The sequence below is a fragment of the Pantherophis guttatus genome, chromosome 4 (genome assembly GCF_059756535.1).
Source record: "Pantherophis guttatus breed Tessera chromosome 4, ASM5975653v1, whole genome shotgun sequence".
Lineage (NCBI taxonomy): Eukaryota > Metazoa > Chordata > Lepidosauria > Squamata > Colubridae > Pantherophis > Pantherophis guttatus.
Window position 1 is genome coordinate 48,493,922 of NC_142066.1, and position 20,223 is coordinate 48,514,144.

Consider the following 20,223-nt stretch of genomic DNA (forward strand, 5'->3'; position numbering starts at 1 on the left):
TAGCAAAAACAGCACATTGTAGTTACACTAATTCAGCCTTTTTAGAGACATATTTATATTAGTCAGAAACAACAAAGACTTGTACACAAAATGATAAAAAGATTTTCACAGTGGTGTTTTGCATCACAATCAGATCTCTCGGTCTTATCTATTTTTGGATTTCTGATTGATGCAGTTTTATTCAAAACCATTGGCAAGTTGACATTTTCCTTTGAATTACTGCAGATCTGCAAACTGTTATGGGTAGTCTATACCCTCATGGGTGAAAATTCTCATTTTATCCTGACTCCTGGGCCCAAGAGAGCAATTACTTATCTCTGCCACCCCTGCATAGAGGTTCAGCATCTGTGTTCAAGAGTTTTTTTATGTAGGGTTTACAGAAGCAAAATATAAAAAAGACAAGAGTGGTGGGTGCTTCCCCAACCTTCTGCTAGAGAAAAGGAAATCTTGTTTTGGAAGGTATGAAATCAACTTGGAGTTTCATGTATATGATTTGAATCTAGTTAATCACAGCTTCTTCCTACCATAAACATTCTGTAATCAAATGTTGTCTTTCCAGATTGAGCACGTAGAACAGGAAGACAGCTATATGGAGAAAGAGAGTGGTAAATTACATTTGAATATTTCAGCTGCAGCCTAACTCATTTTTCTCAGTTTTCAATGAAAATGGGAACCATGCATACTTCAGCCTTTAGCTCTGCAGATAGGAAATTCTTAACAGATTAACAGAATTGGAAGGGACCTTGCAGGTCATCTGGTCTAACCCCCTGCCCAAGCAGGAGACCTTACATCTTCCTCTACTTAGGATCGAACTCACAACCTCTTGATTAGTATGGATGTCTTTGGGATGGAGTAAAAGGATAATTAGTACCCATGAATGAACCATGGTATCAGATCCTCAACTTTTGTAAACTAAAAAGAGCTAGTTCCTATTCTTTCTGTAAGGTAGTATTATGCCATTTTTAAGAAAGGCTATATCCAGGGGGGTTTTAGCCAATAAATAAATAGTTGTAGATATTTTTGATATATACGTTTTAGTACAGGGAGACCATTTTTTAAAACTTTATATCTATTTTTTTTTAATATTTGCTTTTCTAATCACTAAAAAGTGATCCTGGAAGTATATGCAGATAGAATGTATTATTCATACACCCACATTGCAAAAGTAGAATTGTGCCTGAGATCTTGTGAGTTATGATAGCCATAAAGGTTGTGGGAAATCCTGTATTGTTTTGCTTTAGAGTGATATAGTAGAAGGAAATTGAAGTTGATTATACTATAGCAAGAGTGTCAAACTCAATTTCACTGAGGGCCACATCAGGGTTATGTTTGACCTTGGGGGGGGCAGGGGGTGTGGCCAGCTCAACATCACTCGTGTTGGGAGCGCCTGTGGTGGCCTGAACATTCTGCCAGCGAAAACAGGCTCTTGACTCCATTTTTGGCTGAGACAGCCTCCTGCAACCCTCTGCCAACAAAAACGGAGCTCCATTTTCCCTGGCAGAGGCACCATGGGCCAGTCCTTTGCTGTTTCCAGGACAGCCCCGCGGGCCAGATCTAAGCACCCCATGGGCCAGATCCGGTCCCTGGGCCTTGAATTTGACACCTCTGTACTATAGTAACATTGCAATTTATGAAGGACTAGAAGGGTGTGTGATAGATAGATAGATTGATAGATGATAGATGATAGATAGATAGATAGATAGATAGATAGATAGATAGATAGATAGATAATGGATGGAGAGGTAGAGAGGGAGAAAGAGAGAGGGAGCACTTTCATGTAGATTCTGACCTTGTTCCTCAATTTTCTTTCTCTATTCCTCATGATGGAAAAGGAGCATGTTCAGGCCTTAGTCTCTGTTATCTGACAAAAATAAGGTGCCTCAAGCAGCTTTTTCTCAGGACTTCCCTGCTGGGTTTCTTCCTCTTACTGAGCCATCTAGAACCATCCACACACAAAATGGCTAGTACAGTAACCTGCTATTAATTTTTTACCTCATTTATTTTTATGATGAGGAAAAAGTTTTTTAAAATCTTACTCAACACCTTGAGTAACTGTGGAGCAAGGAGAGGACAAATATTGCAAGCCCCCCCTCCCCCCCAGCACTTTAGCTGCAGATGGAGGGGAAGAATTACAGAAGCTATAAAGAAGGAATCTCTGCCAATGAGTAATAGCTCTCCCTCAGCTCCATACAAGAGGCTGCAAAATGGTCTTGATCACATTTCCAAGAGCAGGAATCAAGCCAATATCCATATGTACCTAGGATAAGCCGAAAAATGATGGTGCGCGTCTCAAGATACAGAGCTCAATCTTTTGAATATGCAGCTTGTGATTTGGATCACACCATCGCAACACACCATTCCATTATTTCTGCCACCCCCATAAGCGCTCCTGCCAAGAACTAATAGTTCAGCTTCTCAAAATCTGCAGAAACCCGGCAGCATCTTAAGGAGATAGAAGAACTCTAAATTGCATTCCGTGGTGGAAGAAAAGCATGGAAGGTCCAGCATTTCCTTGATTTGTTATTTGTCTGACCAGGAGAACCTCTGTCTCAGAGCACCACCAACTTTTTTTCCCCATTAGTCGATCACTGATTTCAGATTGTTTTAAAACCTTAGACAGCCTTCTTGGATTTTAACCATTTAGGCCATAGTTGAAAAGAAATTTTCTTACTTCTTAGCATTGAAAAAAAAGCAACAGACCTAAGGTACCATTTCTCAAAGTTAGACATATCTGTGTGGGTAACCCTGCTATTCAAGCTGCTAAGTAACCAGTATTATTGAAATGATACGTCTTTTTTTAATTAAAGTGCAAACAGGTACAGAAAATGCAATTTCAAAGATGAACATGAAATTTCCAGAACGTTTGTGAAGTTTACAACTCAAATAATGTAAGAATGATATTACATCTATTGATTTTTTTAAAAGCATCTTATGAATAATGTGAAACTAAAGTGAGCTCCAAATGCCAAATATATATATACTAGCTGAATACCCGTGCTCTGCTACGAAACTGTGTGACCTGGCTTGATAAATCGACGCTTAGAGTTTGAAAATTAATGAGTAGTTACAATCGGTCTCTCCTCTCCCCTTCTCTCCCTTACGCTGGCCCCACAGAAGCCTTTCCTCTCTATCCCCTTCTCTCCCTCAGGCTGGCCCCATAGATCGTCTCCTCTCCCCTTCTCTTTCTCAGCCTGGTCCCACAGAAGCCTCTCCTGTCCTCTCCTCTCCCCTTTTCTCCCTCAGGCTGGCCCCATAGATCCCTCCTCTCCCCTCCTCTCCCTCAAGCTGGCCCCACAAAAGCCTCTCCTCTCCCTCAGGCTCTCTTAGCCTAACCCCTTCTCTCCCTCAGGCTGGCCCCATAGATCCTCTCCTATCACCTTCTCTCCCTCAGCCTTGCCTCACAGAAACATCTCCTATCCTATCTCCTTCTCTCCCTCAGGCTTTCTAGTCCCTTCTCTCCATGGGGCTGGCCCCACAGAAGCCTGTCCTATGCTATCCCATTCTCTCAAGAGTTATTTTCAAGTTGGGAGGGGGAGTAGAACGTCTAACTAATTAGCATCAGAGCGTGTTATAATAATATAGCAAATACTAATGCTCTGATAGTCATTTTGAAAAATCCTTTCTTAGTGAGCACCTGGAAGCCAAGAGGAACATAGGTGGCAAATTTCAAGTTTGTAGGCTTTACGGTTCTGGAGTTTTCATGATTAATGCATGAGTGGTTTTTACTTTTATATATATAGATATATTTCTCCCCATATGCTAAAAAAAGACGGTTCATATAGATTCCACTGCCATTGAATGTTAGCCAGTTTTTCCAAGATAAAGGGAAGGCATTTTAATTCAGAGACACTCATGCAAAAGACCTAGGGTTCATTCCTGGCATCTCCAGGTGGGACTGGGAGAAACTCCAGTTTGAAATCCTGGAGAGTTGCAGGTCAATGGAGAAATTGGTCTGACTTTGGTGTAAAGCAGTATCCTGTGTAGATAGTTCTTGACTTATGACAATTGAGCCCAAAATTTCTGTTGTTAAGTGAGACAGTTGTTAAATGAGTTTTGCCACCATTTTATGAGTTTTCTTGCCATGGTTGTTAAGTGAATCTGGCTTGTTGTTAAGATAGTAAGACTGTTGTTAAGTGAATCTGGATTCTCCATTGACTTTGCTTGTCAGAAGGTTGCAGAAGTTGATCATGTAACCCCAGGACACTGCAACTGTCATAAATATGAACCAGTTGCCAAGCATCCAAATTTTGATCACGTGATCATAGGGATGTCAAATAGGGCCATAAATCACTCTTTTCAGCACCATTGTAACTTGGAACGGTCACTAAATAAATTGCTGTAGGTCGAGAACTACCTGTATTCTAATTTTAAAAGATGGGATCGTCTTGCTGATAAACCATGTGAAGTCAAATTTGTGACAAAAGGTGAAGTCATCAGAATAGTATTGCTTTGTCATGGAATGATGCTCAGCAACAAAGGAGAAAATAGGCAGGATTTTAGTGATATGCATTGTGTGTGCAAATAATAATCATATCCTATACTGCAATTTTTCCTTTCTTTGGAAGAACTACCTGGAGCTGCTCGTCATTCTTAGTGATAGCTTGGGTGGTCAATCAACATTATATGCAACTTATTTTTTGACTCATACTTGCAGAATAATTTTGTTCTGGTCTTAATCAAAGAGAGGAATGGTAAAAGCAAGAGTGTTTCCAATCAGCCTCAAGACTATCAAAATTCCTTATTTGATATTTGATATTATTAAGAGTTATAATTTGTGCTAGTGATGTCATGACTACTATCCTAAATGTTAGTTTGTTAATTTATGGAATAAGTGGAGATCATATGACTATACCATTGCTGCTGATCAATACCATCAGTCCACATGAGCATGGTCATTGTTAGAGATGCTGGATGTTTTCCAGCAATATCTGAAAAGCAGTGTGATCCTAAATCCAGTGTATCTACCTATTATTCAAACAGCTCCTAAAACACTTCATCATTGTAGATAGTCATAAAGGCATAATACATTTTTTAAAAATGAGAAGGGACAGTGAAGAAAAAAGGTTTGTACATCAAAAGCCAAATTACAAAGTTCTTGACAGTTGACAAAGATAGTAGCATATTTTAGAGAAATTTATAGAGTAATGCTACATAAGGCAATACGATGTTGTTCTCAGGTCACAAACACACATTGGTGGTGGCTGTTAGATCAATAACAGATCACAGATCCCCTCTTTCTCATCTTATTCTCTCTTCCCTCCCCATCTTTTTAGTTAGGGCTCAGTAATTGGATCTTTATAGTATTTTATTTATATCATCTAGGTTTTCTACAGTTATATGTTTTTTAAAATATTTTAAGCCCCCCAGAATTAACCCATGGTAAGATTGGTGGTCAATATATTTTATAAATAAATAAGAAAATATGGAAATAATTATGCCTTGAAAGAGTCTAATCTCAACTGATCATGTTCTAGGAACTGGAAATAACGTTGGCAGGTCCTGATAGAATTGTTTCACAAAGGTGAAGGAGAAAAACAAAGATGTAGACAGAAAGAGGAAGGAAAATGAAACAACAGCTCTAAGCCAACTCAACAACAGATACAGGGGTGTTGTTTTTTGTTTGTTTGTTTCTTGGTGTCTTTATTGTTTTGTCTCAAGCCCTACATTAATATTTTTCATTCAGGGATCTATACCAGTAACAAGGATCCCATTTCTCATGGAGGTGGGTTGCTGAGAACTGTGTGCAGCACTCCCCTCTCCTCTAATCTTCTGGCTCACCAAGGCACCTCATCACTGCCCCAGCTCACCCGCTCACCTTTTGCTGGCACCATCCCATCCTCCTCCTCTGTCTCTACTACCCAGGTAAGGTCTTTAAACATCAGTCACCAACCATTTATGACATCTCTTATGATGAGAGAGCTTCATCTCTTCTCAAATTGCTCATACTCAAAAAGACCATCCTACTTTCTCAGTAATTATACGTTTGTGTATATTTGTTTAAAAAAAATATGAAATAGAAAGTAACCATACATAACTGATAAACTGCATTTGTGTTTTATTAATAAAAAAATAAGTCATGAATGCTTCTCTTAAAGAAGGAATGAATTAAGTTTTTCAGGTCTGAGGGCTGCATCTCTTTCATTTACATGGGTGCTGTGGGGTTGATGGAATAATATCATTGGAAGGTATATATACATATATGCTGAATTCAGTTTTAACCGTAAGGTGCTAGGGTTAGAAACTAGAAGACGTTGAGTTTTAATCATCCCAGAGCTATAGAAGCCAGCTAGTAACTTCGGGCCTAACCCAGTTCATAGCATTGAAGTGGAACCTTTATGTACACTGCCTTGTAAAAAACAAACATGGGATATAAATCTAGTAGTTAAATAATAAATTACACTGGTAGGCTAAACAAAGGGGTAGGAACCCTGTGATTCAGATACCGAGCATGTCTTCCGGTGTCTAACAGCACTTATCCCATGAAATTCAATGACAATTTAAATTATGCCACTAAACAAAGGTATTATCTTAGCAGGTTTCAAAAAGGAGGCTATTCAGGTAGGTTGTTCCAGGTATTCGTTATTCTATTGAATCAACTCTTTGGCCAGTGGCAGGTTTCAATTCTTGTATAGTTCAGTGAAATCACAATTCACTAGTTTCTGGGCTTTTTTTCTTTTTCTGGCAGCCAGCAGAGAAAAAAAAGCCCAGAAACTAGTGAATTGTGATTTCACTGAACTAGGGCTGCATAATATCTTGGTTTACATAGGTAGAACCTGGCTAAAGAGACATACACATAAAACCTATGAAAAAGAAAGAAACACACACACACACACACACACACGTGATTATTCTTTGAAATGATTATCCTCCTTCTCCAATGATATCATCCAGATGATCCAGGGTGTGCTAGAGCTGTTGCTTTTGGCTTCGTATTTAATAGCATACATTTATTTGTATATATTTACTCCAGACAAAGGAAGATGGGCAGAGCGAAATTTCATCCCACATTTTTGGCTGAAAAAAACCAAAATCATTTAAATAAACATTCATTTTAAAACAAAGTAAGCTTGTGTTCCTTAAATGAAATGAGACTAATGTTTTGAATCCTTTTCGGGCAATGTATCAACTGGCTGTTTCTCCACTAAGAGATAGTCCTTTCAGCATTATGAAGACTTTTGGAAAAGCGGGAGAGAAGACACTGTTCTTAAAACAAAATGATTGCATTTTTTGTTCTCCTCTTCCTTCATCTTTTTCCTTTTTCACAGGTCTTCTCACTGGCAGGACCTACATTTAGCCTCCCTTCCTCACACATTTTTGGAAGTCCCCTCACCTCTGGGCTGTCATTAAATCCATTGCTCAACCAATCTGAAAACAACAGAACAGGTACAGAAATTTTAAAAAGGGTTATATGCAAGCATGGATCTCTTTAGAAAATGGCCTTTCAAAAATCAAGTCTATTTACATATTTACTTCTTGTTCCTGCTTTTTAGAAAACCCTGAGATCTTTGGAGCTGGTTAGCTTTCCATATGTCAACGTAAAGGCAATTGGGGAGGGAAAGACAAGATTTATTCTGTATTCAGAAACACATTCTTTACAAAAGACAAGTTAACTCAGTGCAGCACACGGTAAACCATCTGATGTCCCCTAGATATTTTTTTTAAAAATACAGCTCAAAACTACTACAGTAGCCAAGCATCAGAAATATGACCTGAGGCTCCTAAGAAAGTTAATCTAGCAGGCCATGATCAAGTGCCAGGAAAATGAGACATGTTGCAGGGGGATCGTGATTGCACACGCCTGCCATCTGCTGGCACTTGAAACCAACAGCACCCCTTGAAAGGTTTTCAAGCAGCAAGCCTCTTAAGAGTTACACAATGAAACTGAGCTTTATAGGGAGAAGATTTCCATTTTAAAGAAGTATAGGCATAACAATAGTGTAAAATACTAATTACATAAATATTACCTATTCCTATGTAAATAAGATTTGGAAAGAGGGTGATATGGAGAAATAAGATTTGGGGAGAGACACTTTCTGAAGCCTTAATTTGATGGATTCAGTTTATGCAACCTTAGATTTTGCGGGACACAGAGTAAACACAATCAGGAAGCTCCTAAGGTCTGTTCCTTGACATTTGCCAACAGTTCACAGAATGTGATGGCCATATTAATCCTCTACATCATTGCTTGTTCAGCTACCCTTTCTAAGCACATGTGACATAAGATGTCATTAGTCTTGTGTTTTTCCTCTGACAAGATGTACTGAAGGGATTAAAAAAAAAAAAGGCAGATGAATGATAGGGAGTGCTTGACCATACTGGCTGGAAATTATGGAAGTTAAAGTCCAATACATCTAGAGGGTACCAGATGTCTAAAAGTTTCTATAAATCTTTTGCAAGATTTTGCAAAAGGGGGAGGGGGTCCAATTGTAATATGAGTTGTAATTTAAAAAAATAACTCCTTGTGTTTATACTTCCAGAACCAGATTTGGAAGACTGCAATTTTGCCTGCCGAGGGTCATCACCCCAAGAAAGTCTTTCTTCCATGTAAGTTTATTTTACCAAAAGAATAATAAGAATATGGAAGGCAATAATGGAATGTCAAGGGTAGGATAAGATCAGAAAGAGGGCTGTTTCACCTGACAGACTAGAGAGCAGAGAAAACAATATCAGTTTACTTTTTTTAAAAAACTAGTTTTCCACATTTCTTCAAACCCTTATTTTGCCATCTGTCCATATGTCTTGGACTACAACTCCTATAATCCCCAGCCACTTGAATGTTCTTGTTTCTTTGCTATAGAAATTTGCCTGATTCTTGTTAGCTTAGAAGCTTTCTAAATTAAATGCTCTCCACCCAACCCAGAGTCAGTAAAAAGCAATGAGGAAGCACAAATCAAAGCATCTGTAGTTCCCATTACTAGTTCCTATCCTGCCTGTACTGTATTTGTTCCAAGTCATTCCTGAATGGTGTTGTGTCGATTTATGCATGTACCACTTGCTAGGTAAGTGAAGCAAGGTCATTCATTTTCTCCTCTGACTTCTGTTACCGCCACATGCCATCGTGTTCATCAGCCAGTAGGAAGAACCTCCATCGGTTAGATTCTGGTTTTCTCACTTGTATCTAAGCATGCTACAAATAACAATCTCTTTGTTCTTCCACATCCCCATGACATTGCCTTTCTCTTGTCCTCAGCCTATGACTGAGAGAGGCTAGAGACATTTTTAGCTATTGCAAATTAGTGCTTTCCCTCTTAAACCAGCAGCAATCCATAAGAATGTCAAGGTGAGTAAAAGATGATGTGTTTCCCCTACTATTTTGACAATGGCTTAATCAGCAGAGAATAGACAGATGCCCCTTTTTCCTGCAATTCTGAGACTATTTTTTTTCCTTCTATATTGGGAGCTTTTTGCAGCCCATCTACTAATTGGCAGCTGGGAGAGCAGTACAGTAAAGCAGGAAATCCTCCTCTCTCATATTTTATCAGACAGCCCTCCCAAATCATCAAATAGTTCACTTGTTTTGACTGCCAGTTTATTGCTCTTTCAAAACTCCACAAGGAAGCTGCTCTGAAAACAAGCCTGCTTAGACCAGAGATAAGCAAGGTGACTTAACTCTCTAGTCTTACTACACAATACTTCACCTCACCCCATCTAACCAATCAGCTTGGCAGGAAGCTTTTTCTTTTTTTAATGTATTAGATTTCAGCAAAGGAGAAAAGGCAAAAAGTCAAAAAAAAAAGGTGGGTTAGGAAAAGAGGGATTAAGGAAAAAGCAAAATCAGGAGTTCAAAGAGGAAAAGGAAAGCAGTACTTTATGCGGTATATGAATACTGTATAGGCATAAGCAAAATCAGAGCACCATATCTGATGGCAATCTAGAAGAGGAGCTGTAGAAGATACAAACATTGGAATTTTATGTTGCTGGTAATATGGATGGATAATATAACTTTAGCTCTGTTGTTCTCTAATCTGGTCTTCTATTCGTATCCCACATCCCATCTGGGCATCTCCCAAGTTAGTATATGTGAAATAAAGAAACACATGGGAAGAACCAGGATAAAATAGCCCTATAGAGGACGGAGCATTCCCAATATGATTGTGTAACTAGGAGGCCTGTAAAATGGGAGAAGTGAAATGGATTAGCTGCTGTAGCCACCTGTCTTATTTCCTGAAGGAAATGACTAAAAATGATAAATTATAGGAAATATTAATAATTCCTCCTTTTCATTTTCACACAATCTCTCCTCTCCTGTCCTGTACCTTGGAGATGTATCAAAACAGGGGAAGATGATGGGTATGGAAGAAACCCAGAAAACAAATGCTAATAGAGAAAGCAAAGGCTAGGAGAGAAATGGCTGAGGCAGAATTTGTTCAGTGACTAGACAGAATAGTGCATGTGTCTGTCTCTAAACACCCCTAAAGTTATTACTGACCCGCTATCTGGGGCAGATAGTGAATAAGGAAACAAGCAAGCAAATAAATACTGGTACAGTTATTGACTACAAGGGGGAATATACTGCTACCACTCAGGTACAAGATTGGGATAATTAAATATATATTTATATAGTTAATGACAACTTAAGCAAGTCTTATTCATCAGTTGTAGATATGGTAACAGAGGCAAAGGAGGAAATTGGTGCAGTCAGATCATAATCATATCATTAAGTGCTGGGTTTAGTGGAATAGGGCCATAAAGATATGAGATACTAGTATGCTTAACACTTTTGTGGCTTGTTTACCAGGCTAGGTTCATATTGCTTTCTGTGTACCTAATAACATATGAACTGCAAGGATGGGGAGAAGATATTTCTGAATATTTAGGGGAACTTTGAATTATCTGCAGTTCAACAGAAAAGATTTCTGATTCTTAATTGTTTGAAATAAGCAAGTGCTTGATAAGTGCCTCACTCTTACTGCTCTTACTGCAATTATGCTGCTAGAATGAAGAACATTTGGCGGTAATCAGAGGTGGGTTTTCATTGAGATCTTCAATTCAGTTATGGTGTTCTTGGGTTTCAAATTCTTTGCATATAAAAGTTTGTCTTTAGTTACATGTGGTACAGTGGTGGGTTGCTTCCGATTCTGTCCAGTTCTATAGAACCGGTAGTAAAACCGGTGGGAGGCTCCACCCACCCACCACAATGTCATCATGAGTGATATGCGCAGGAGCGTGCATGCTCCCGCTGCGAACCAGTAGTAAAGGTAAGTGGAATCCACCCCTGATGTGGTGACTCTGAAAGTTTTAGTTAAATCCAAAATGGCTATATGAACTTTTCCAAAAAAGATGTCTTTAGTTTTATTATTCTTGAATTCTTGGGTGTGGTTGTTTCTGTCTTTTCTGTATCACACATGCAAACACACACATACTTTCTTGTGGAAGAAGGGAGTGTCAGCTAAATTCATCTTGGTAGCTGGAATTATCTATATTTTATTACTTCTATGACCAGAAAATTTGCTATAGGAGAAGACAGAAGCATCTGGAGAATCATAGATATCAATTAATAGAAGAGACCAAATTTGTAGGTTTGTAGGCCTACAAACAGGCCTACAAACTAAATAAAGCAGCCAGGCAGCCTCAAGTACTCAATAATTAAGGATATTCTTGACAGGAGAACAGGAGATGGGTAGCTTTTTACTATGGCTGACAGTAACAAAATACCTGCAAAAACATGCAGAATCTACGTTATTCTCAGAATTTAGCTTTTCCGTGTCTCTGCCTTGGACCCCAACTTTTGTGGCCTTCCAAGCATAAAGCAGCTAGGACTAATAGCTATTATGAAACCAAGGAGTATGTTGATTATTAATGATGCTTTGTCCTGCACCGTAATAGGTCTCCCATCAGCAGCCTCCCTACTCTCTTTGACCAGACAGTATCAACTAGCAGTGGACAACTGGAAAATGTCCCCCAGGCCACACCAAACATTGAGCAGCTCCTGGAGAAACAGGGCAATGGAGAAGCTGGTGTCAATAGTGAGTTGTGGAAGGGGTCAATGGGTTAAGCCAAGGTTGTGCAGTTTTGTTGGTCTTTAGCACATTTTTTTAAATGATCTTTGAGGGCTGCAAAGGACGTGGTGGATCAACCTAAGAGTGTCATTAGATTGAGCAGAGATATGGGGTTTTTTTCTGTCCTTTGGAAGAAACTTTCAGAGGTTTTGCAGGGACTTTTAGCCTTCCCAAATTCCACCAAGACAGAAAAATAGGCCTAATGTTAGGGTATCTTAGAGAGGCTGGAGAATGAATTAGGCATCCTAAAACTCTGCAGGCAATCCCACCAACCCTTGAAAATTAAAAATTTTGATCCTGCTTATTCCAGGGTTGCTCTGAGTTCTGCAGAAGGGGTACTAGAAGGCTGCTTTTAACTTTCAGACCACAATTGTGCCCTTGTGGTTAAGGCTGAGGCGACCAAAGAGAGGCAAAGCCTTTGTCAAGTAAGCCTCTATAGTACCTTCCATTCATCTCTGCAATGGGGCAGCCTTCCCCACGACTGTTCCAGCACAAGGAAAATGGTAACTTGATACCATCCAGGAGCAGGCAGATGTGTCCTTAAAGGAAAGAGTTTAAGGTCATTCTTCCAAATATGAGTGTGAACATTAATAGGTTAAGTCCTTTCTGCCCTTTGGGATGTTTTCTACCAATCATAGGGAGGAAGAGACTCATTAATTAGTTTTACTACAATTTCCATCATTATGGATACTAGGTGGAGATCAGGGATTTATAGTTTAACCCCAATGGGAGGTTTGTGGTTGGGAGCTAGTAGAACAGAGAGGGAGACTGGAAAGATGAATTCAAATCTTTCCACATCTATGGGATAAACTGTAGATGCTTTTCTCTGAATTCTTTTTTGAAATAGTAATTCTAAAGATGGGGGAAATCCTATGCTATATTTTTTCCCCCCAATGGACGCTTTTTGATTTCAGAATAAAAAAATCCAACATCATACTTTTTTCTAGATGCACCTTCTGGTCATGTGTTCAATCAATATATGGAAGAGGTCTAGAAGTGTAGCCCCAGGCTTCACCCATGTGCTCCATCTGTGTAGTAGTACTGTCTCTCTAATTTTCTTATCTTTCTTTCCATCCATCAAAGGAGTAGAGATTGCTACCATATATGGCACCACTGAGTCCATAATATGTTGACCAAACTCATCGATGGAATATAAGAAGGAATTTATACTGCCTTTACCAGCTTAGAAATTACTAATTGCATTAAGCTACTTCCTAACTGCTTAATCATTGTAGGGTGTTGAAAGCTAGAATAACCTGTAGCAACTGAGATACACTTAAGGTGCAGCTCTTTGGACCCTTTTCAATTAGTATGATTATAGTTTTTCAGACTTTTCATTTTATTTTACCCTTAAATATAAACACTGTACAGACAAGTACATGTAATCAGGTTAATTAGACTGTAAAATATGTAAGTATCCCATAATATAATTTTCTTATGACTTAACATTACATTTGTTACACTTGCTTAGATTTAACATTACTAGAATACGTTATACTTTATTGAATTTTTCTTCTAAATTTTAGCAATGGAAAAACTTTGAGATAATGACATAGTAGGTATAATTAACAATTTTATATATAAACTTTGCTTACTAAAAAGAAGCCAGAAAAACATGTCTTAGCACATTAGGATGATTGAAGCCATGTTCTTTTTTACATACATTACAAAGAGAAATTCCTTGTGTGTCCAATCACACTTGGGCAATAAAGAATTCTGTTCTATTATAAAGGACTGGGACTTTGATTGGCAAATCATGCCGGTCATTTTGAAGCTAGTGGCTATTACTGCAGATGCTCAGTTCGTGACTATTTAATGACTGTAAAATAATGTTCTCGTAAATTCCATTTCATATGTACTGTATTTTAACAGTGTGTTAACATTGTTACCCTTCTCTTTTCCATTCTCAACTTTTTCTCTTTTCCTTCTCCCGCTTCTACTTCCTGTAGTTGTAGAGATGCTCAAGGCACTTCATTCACTACAGAAAGAAAATCAGCGCCTTCAGGAGCAGATCATGACTTTGGCAGCTAAAAAGGAGCGCCTGCAGCTTCTAAATGTTCAGCTCTCTGTTCCCTTCCAAATGGTGACCACCAGCAATGGCCCCTCAAGCCAGACCCAATACATCCTAGCGCCCAACAGTAAGCAAACCTAACTGTAGTAGCTTTTGATTCTTGAAAGAGGTGTCACTGCTAATATCTGAACATCATCAGACAAAACTTTCTGAGTCATTAGCACTAGGGATGGTTGGTGCCGGTTTCTTTTTTAAAATGTACTTTTACTATGTACTCTTTTCTAATGGGTTTGGTTTTAGAGTTGTTTTGTTGTTGTTATGACTGCCATTTTGTGGATTGTATCCTCTGTTCTGAACTACTTTGCAACATAGGAAACTACAATAGATCATTAGCAAATACACTTTAAAAATGAAAAGTAAAACATGGTTCCAGGCAGAACCCTTCCCCCCCCTCTCCCGAGGAATAATATATTGTGACCAAGGGGAAAACCTTTTGAATTAGTGCAGTGCTGACTCCTTGCTGAAATGATGCTCTGAGAAGATGCACAGCAGCATAGTGGAATGTCCTTTTGATTCTTTCTCTTCCCCTCTAGCCTACAACAGTGACTCATTTAGTATCAGCAAGAGCTCCCCATGCAAGAATAGTTTTGGTATCGAGAACGCACTCTCCACTTCCTCTGAGGTAAGAAGCATCTCTTTTTCTGGTTTTCATTTTCACTTAGCAGACTATCATGGTTCACAGATTCTGAATGCCACTGAATGAGACTGTAAGACTGAAAAGTGTGTGTTACTGAAATACATGAGTACTGTATTTCAGGGATGAAATGCTCCCGGTTCGGACCAGATTACCCGATCCGGTAGCGGTGGCGGCGGGTGGTTCGGAGAACCAGTAGCAAAAATCCCTGTGCCCCACCCCCATGCTCAGCTGAGCAGCACAATCATCAGAGGCTTTTTTTTTAACTTTTAAAAGCATTTTTTCTACAATCACTTTGGCCGAAAAAATGCTTTTAAAAGTAAAAAAAAAAACCTCTGATGATCTCACGGCTCAGCTGGGATCGTCGGAGACTTTTAAAAGCATTTTTTCTATAACCTCCTCGGCCAAGGAGGTTGTAGAAAAAATGCTTTTAAAAGAAAAAAAAGTCTCTGACGATCAGGCAACTCAGCTGGGATCGTCAGACCCTTTTAAAAGCATATTTTTACCTCTTCTGCTGAAGAGGTTGTAGAAAAAATGCTTTTAAAAGTTAAAAAAAAAAGTTGGCCACGCCCACCCACCACCACCAAGCCACAACTACAGAACCGGTAGTAACAAATTTTACATTTCACCACTGAAATGTACATTATTTGCACATAAATTATCCACTTGAAATATCAGTGCATTATTCTCCCAGGTAATGTTCCATTGACTTTGCTCAGCTCAAACCCTAAAATATATTGGACAATTCTGATGCCAGAAGCTTGTTCCCACCTGTCATATTTCTCTTTAGTTTTACATCTGTGTTCTGGGCCTAAATTGCTAAGTCTTGAAGTACTGGTGCACTGTTCAAATGCCCAAAGATTTTTACCTTCTTTTTTTTAAAAAAAAAACAAGGCTCTTAATTACTGTGCTGCAGGATACTTTGGTTTTGGTAATTTATTGGTGATGTTTACTCAAATTGGAACCAGGAAAACTTGGCTAAAAAATAAAAGTAGTTGTGATAGTAAAAAATTCAAGATAATTTTTGTAAAACTATGTACTTCCCATTCCTACACATATTCCATCCTGTAAAAATACAGAATGCCATTTTTTTGCTAGAGAGTTTGGAATATCTGTTTTTTAAAAAAATACGTAGAATTGCTGGAGATGATTCCTATTGCTTCATACTGATCCTCCTTCCTTCCTTCCTTCCTTCCTTCCTTCCTTCCTTCCTTCCTTCCTTCCTTCCTTCCTTCCTTCCTTCCTTCCTTCCTTTCTTTCTTTCTTTCTTTCTTTCTTTCTTTCTTTCTTTCTTTCTCCTTCCAGGATCTTCATTCAGGATGCCCAAGCAGGAGCAGCTCTTCTCTGTCCTTCCACAGTACACCACCACCTCTGCCCTTGCTTCAGCAAAGTCCTGCCTCACTTCCTCTAACTACTGGGGTCCAACAGCAGCCACCAGTGAATGGCCTGAGCAGAGCCATGGGGACTGTTCATGGGGGAAGTGCCACAGCTACTCACAGCCTTGTGGATGGTCTCCTTGGCAGTCTGGCAGGAGGGCAACAGATCCCCATCAATGGCATCCTAGGAAGTTTAAATGGCACTTTGGCCACCCAGACCCAGAATCCAGTACTGGCACAAACCAGTGGTCACCCTGGTCTGCAGCTCTCCATGAGCCAAAGCAGGTAAGAAAGAGGGAAGACTACAAGAAAGAAGCCAAGTTTCTAGGAGGCAGATTTTTAAGGACTTTTTTTTTTTTTTTGGCCCTAAATTTGAGTACCTGTTCCACTTTATTTTTATTTACTCCTGATATTTTTTTCACTGCCATAATGACATATTTCTAGGTGGTTTATAATCAAAATGTAGGAACCATAAGAACCACACATATTGTAATGACAGTCAAAAAGGCAGTAAATTTAAAATAATGCTGGCAGAGCAAGAAAAGTGTGAGCTTCGTCTTCAAACACCTGTTGGAAAAGTTGTGTTTTAAGTCCTTTCCAAACAGCAATTTAAAGAGAAGAGCCAATAAGATATCATGAGGAATATAATTTAAAGGGTCAAAAGAGCAGAGAGAAGCATTGCTCCCAGACCTCCATCCCCTTTACCTCCCAAACTGAACAGTCAGGCTGGCCAGATTCAAATTGGAGGGTGTTATCTTGAAGCTTTACCCTTTGGGCTTTATAAGTCAAAGGCATCAATACCTTCGCAGCACCCATAAAATAGGCTTGACACTGCAATTAGCTTGTACCCATCAGCACGACGCCTGCTACATTTTTTTTTCAACTTCAGTACCAGATAGGCTTGACAAGAGACCCGTTAAATCGATATAGAGAAAATGAGAGCAGGAGCATGACATCAGAGCTCCATGCAATGTTCCAAATTTTGCAATGTTCCAAAAAGCATTGCAACTGGGGGAATCAGCCAATTGGGCAAGGGCACCCCTGGATCACCAATTCCATCTGCTCATCTGGGTACAACCAAAAATCATTTCCAAATTGCAGAGCTGCTTTTTTAGGAACAGCGTAGAGGGAGAGCGTTCAATCACCAGATAGCTGCTGGACAAACAACCACTCGATCTTCTTGCGATTTATCCACAACTTGCTTTGTCCCATACAGACTTTTATAGCCCACCCAGACATTGAATAAACAGTTCCACAGCAGCTTGTACTTGGCTCTGAATGAGAAGTAGAACTGGTATCAGTAGCATATGGATGATACCTCACCCTAGTTCATAGATGATCTCTCCCAACTTCATGAAGGGATAAGAGTCAACCCCTATAGCATACTGTATAAAAGAGGATATAGGCTCGAATGTTGATTCCCTTGCCCATACATTGACCAATATTACCCAACCCAGAAGGTAGTAGAACTATTGTAAAACCATATTCTAGGCGGGTAGCATGGTCAGGGAGGTCAAAAGCGACTGATCGATCAAACAGGACAAGGAGAGCAGTGTTAGCCAGTCTGCTTCACCTTTATCAGTGTTGGATATTTAGGGAAGGGTATACATGTATAAGCAAAAGTATTTTTAAGTATTTGTAAAATGTAGCCCGAATCCTGTTATTATGGTTTCCAGTATGGCAAAGGACAATTTAAAAAAATAACAATAATATTAGTAGGAGATAATGCTTAAGTAAGCCAGGCCTGATAGCATTTGAGCAAGAGAAGCAGCAAGAGAAATAACTGAGCTTTCCAAGCCCCCAACGTCTTGATTCTGAAGTAGTGGAACTTAAGTGGTCTTCTGCAGCAGCGCTGCATTGCACAAACTGCCCGATTCTTTTTGTCTTCTTTCTTCCAGTATACCTAATGTGACTCACTTGTCAGAACAGCAGCGGCAGCTGCTCAGCCAGCCTGATCTTCAACTGCAGCAACTGCAGCAGCTCTTAACATCACAGCCACTCAACCCGGTAAGTAACATTTCATCAGACAACTGCTGAGGAAGAACTATTAGCTAAAACAGCAGGGCACCAATTCGAGGTATAGGTCAGGGGTCTGCAACCTTAAACACTCAAAGAGCCATTTGGACCCGTTTCCCACAGAAAAGAAAACACCGGGAGCCACAAAACCCATCCCATGCCTGCCTATTTCTTGAGTGGCCACAAAACTAGCATATGTAGTTGAATTAAACGTTCTGTTTTCTTCTGAAACTTTTCTTTTCTTGGATTTATCCATGGTTGGCCTACTGGGGGTTGAAAAGCTCAATAAATCGCATGCCAGCAGGTGTCGCAGACTGGCAGTTGTGACGCATATTTTGAGTGACAGGGAGCCACAACAGAGGGGTGAAAGAGCCACATGTGGCTCCAGAGCTGCAGGTTGCTGACTCCCGGTATAGGATTTTCAAAAGAAGACAATGTTTTTAATTCCCTTGGTCCCTGGACTTTAGACAAAACCCAGTTTCCATGTTCAATATAATTTTCTTTCTTTCAAAGAATTTTCTTTTAAATACAGACCAGACGCTTTTTATCTCCTTGTAGCTGCCAGATGAAGATAGGGAGCAGATACTGTGAGAATATGTAACAAGAAACCATGGTTTTCTGATAAATGTCTACAGGAATAGATTTGAGCACCTGAAACCCAGACCAGCAGTAAAAGGCAGCAGTGAGCTAAAGGTTACTGAAGTGCTAATTCAAGGTCCCAAAGGTGCTTCTTTCAAGAGGCAACTAGACTTCCTTTTTTCTTTGAAGACATTTCACTTCCCATCCAAGAAGCTTCTTCAGCTCTGAGAAGCAAAACATCTTTAAAAAAAACCCAGAAAGTCCAGTTGCCTCTTGAAAAAAGCATCTTTGGGACAGCCATGACCTGGATGACTGAGAATCTCCATAGACATTTTGCTAATTCAGAGGTTTGCAGCCCAAATCCATCAGCCTATGAAAAACCAAAAATTAATCAAGCAATTACCTACCTCATCATCCAGATTTTTTTTTTAAGGCTTGAATATATTTTTATTGATAAACTATTTAATGCTTACAAATAATGTCTCATTTCAGACTCATTTCTTCTGCATTGTTTCAAAAGCACCTTCAGTATTTAGTACGATCAAAAAGAGAAAAAAACATACAGCACACAAGCAGGCAAAACAAACAAAAGCAGTTGTTTTCATACAAACACTCTTCAAAGGCATTGGGTCAATTTTTCTTTTCTAGATTTTTCTAGATTCCCCCCCCCCCAGCTCTCCTTAAGAAAACCGCATAAGATACATATAATAAAAACAGCAGTGTTTGCCATGGGTATTTTTTTCTCTTCTAACTCTTCTGGTATAAGATGTGAGGCAGAGCTGCCACAATCTTTCTGCAGCTGATCATTTTCATTTGGTTCTTAGGAGCAGCAGACACTGATATTCCAGATGATTCAACAAATTCAGCACAAAAGAGAATTGCAGCGGCTCCAGATGACTGGTTCCTCCATGACTGGCCTTGGCCCAGTGACCACCACCTCCCTTCTCCACTCCAGCAATAATGCACCATCAGCTGCCAACAGTGCTCTCCTGGCCTCCATCTCCCCTCAACAGCTTAATACTGCCAGCTCACTGATGGCTTCCCCACCGCTCAGCACCCCTGGGAACAGCCTGATGTCAGCAGCAGGAACTGTTATTCCACCTGTCCTCACAGCCCAAACAAATCCTTTCCTCAACCTGCAGGGTGACAGCAGCAGCCAGAAAGGAATGGTGAGCATCTTATAAGAAGGCCAGAAGCAAGGTATTGCCTGCCAACAGCTGAGCTACTTTGGTGACATAGCATATTCATAAATACTTTAACTCTGAAAAAGACATTTTCTGGAATTAGGAACCCACTACTGGGTGGAAGTGATTTTCAGGGAAATCTGGTAGGGAATCTAACATGGCTATGGATCAGATTTGGATATATGATTTGGGCAGAATTCTAGTTAACGAAGTAAATGTTGGGAAACAAAGAAAAAGTTTTGAAAATACAGTGGAATGCATTCTGTCAAAGAATGGGTTAATGAGCAGACAGATGCAATGGGAAAGAGGCTGGACAAGGCTAAGTGGAGGATTCTGGAAATGAAAAATATATATATATATTTAG

The 20,223-nt window shown here is 39.5% G+C and overlaps 1 protein-coding gene across 15 annotated transcripts in view; it reads left to right on the forward strand.

The window, feature by feature from the left end:
• MLLT6 (MLLT6, PHD finger containing) overlaps positions 1-20,223 on the forward strand; it is a 180,112-nt gene that overhangs the window by 152,322 nt on the left and 7,567 nt on the right. For 9 of the 15 annotated variants that reach the window (XR_015733804.1, XM_034415653.3, XM_034415648.3 and 6 more), the window contains 9 exons: positions 5,684-5,862; positions 7,266-7,383; positions 8,478-8,544; positions 11,827-11,966; positions 13,949-14,137; positions 14,604-14,692; positions 16,010-16,365; positions 17,979-18,087; positions 19,500-19,844. Coding sequence is in view for 14 of the 15 variants with exons in the window: in XM_034415653.3 (XP_034271544.1) it covers positions 5,684-5,862; positions 7,266-7,383; positions 8,478-8,544; positions 11,827-11,966; positions 13,949-14,137; positions 14,604-14,692; positions 16,010-16,365; positions 17,979-18,087; positions 19,500-19,844 (1,592 nt within the window). In the remaining variant the exon portion in view is untranslated. Of the gene's footprint in view, positions 1-5,683; positions 5,863-7,265; positions 7,384-8,477; positions 8,545-11,826; positions 11,967-13,948; positions 14,138-14,603; positions 14,693-16,009; positions 16,366-17,978; positions 18,088-19,499; positions 19,876-20,223 lie in introns of all 15 variants that reach the window. The other 6 variants (XM_087892107.1, XM_034415651.3, XM_087892103.1 and 3 more) reach the window with 1 other exon arrangement.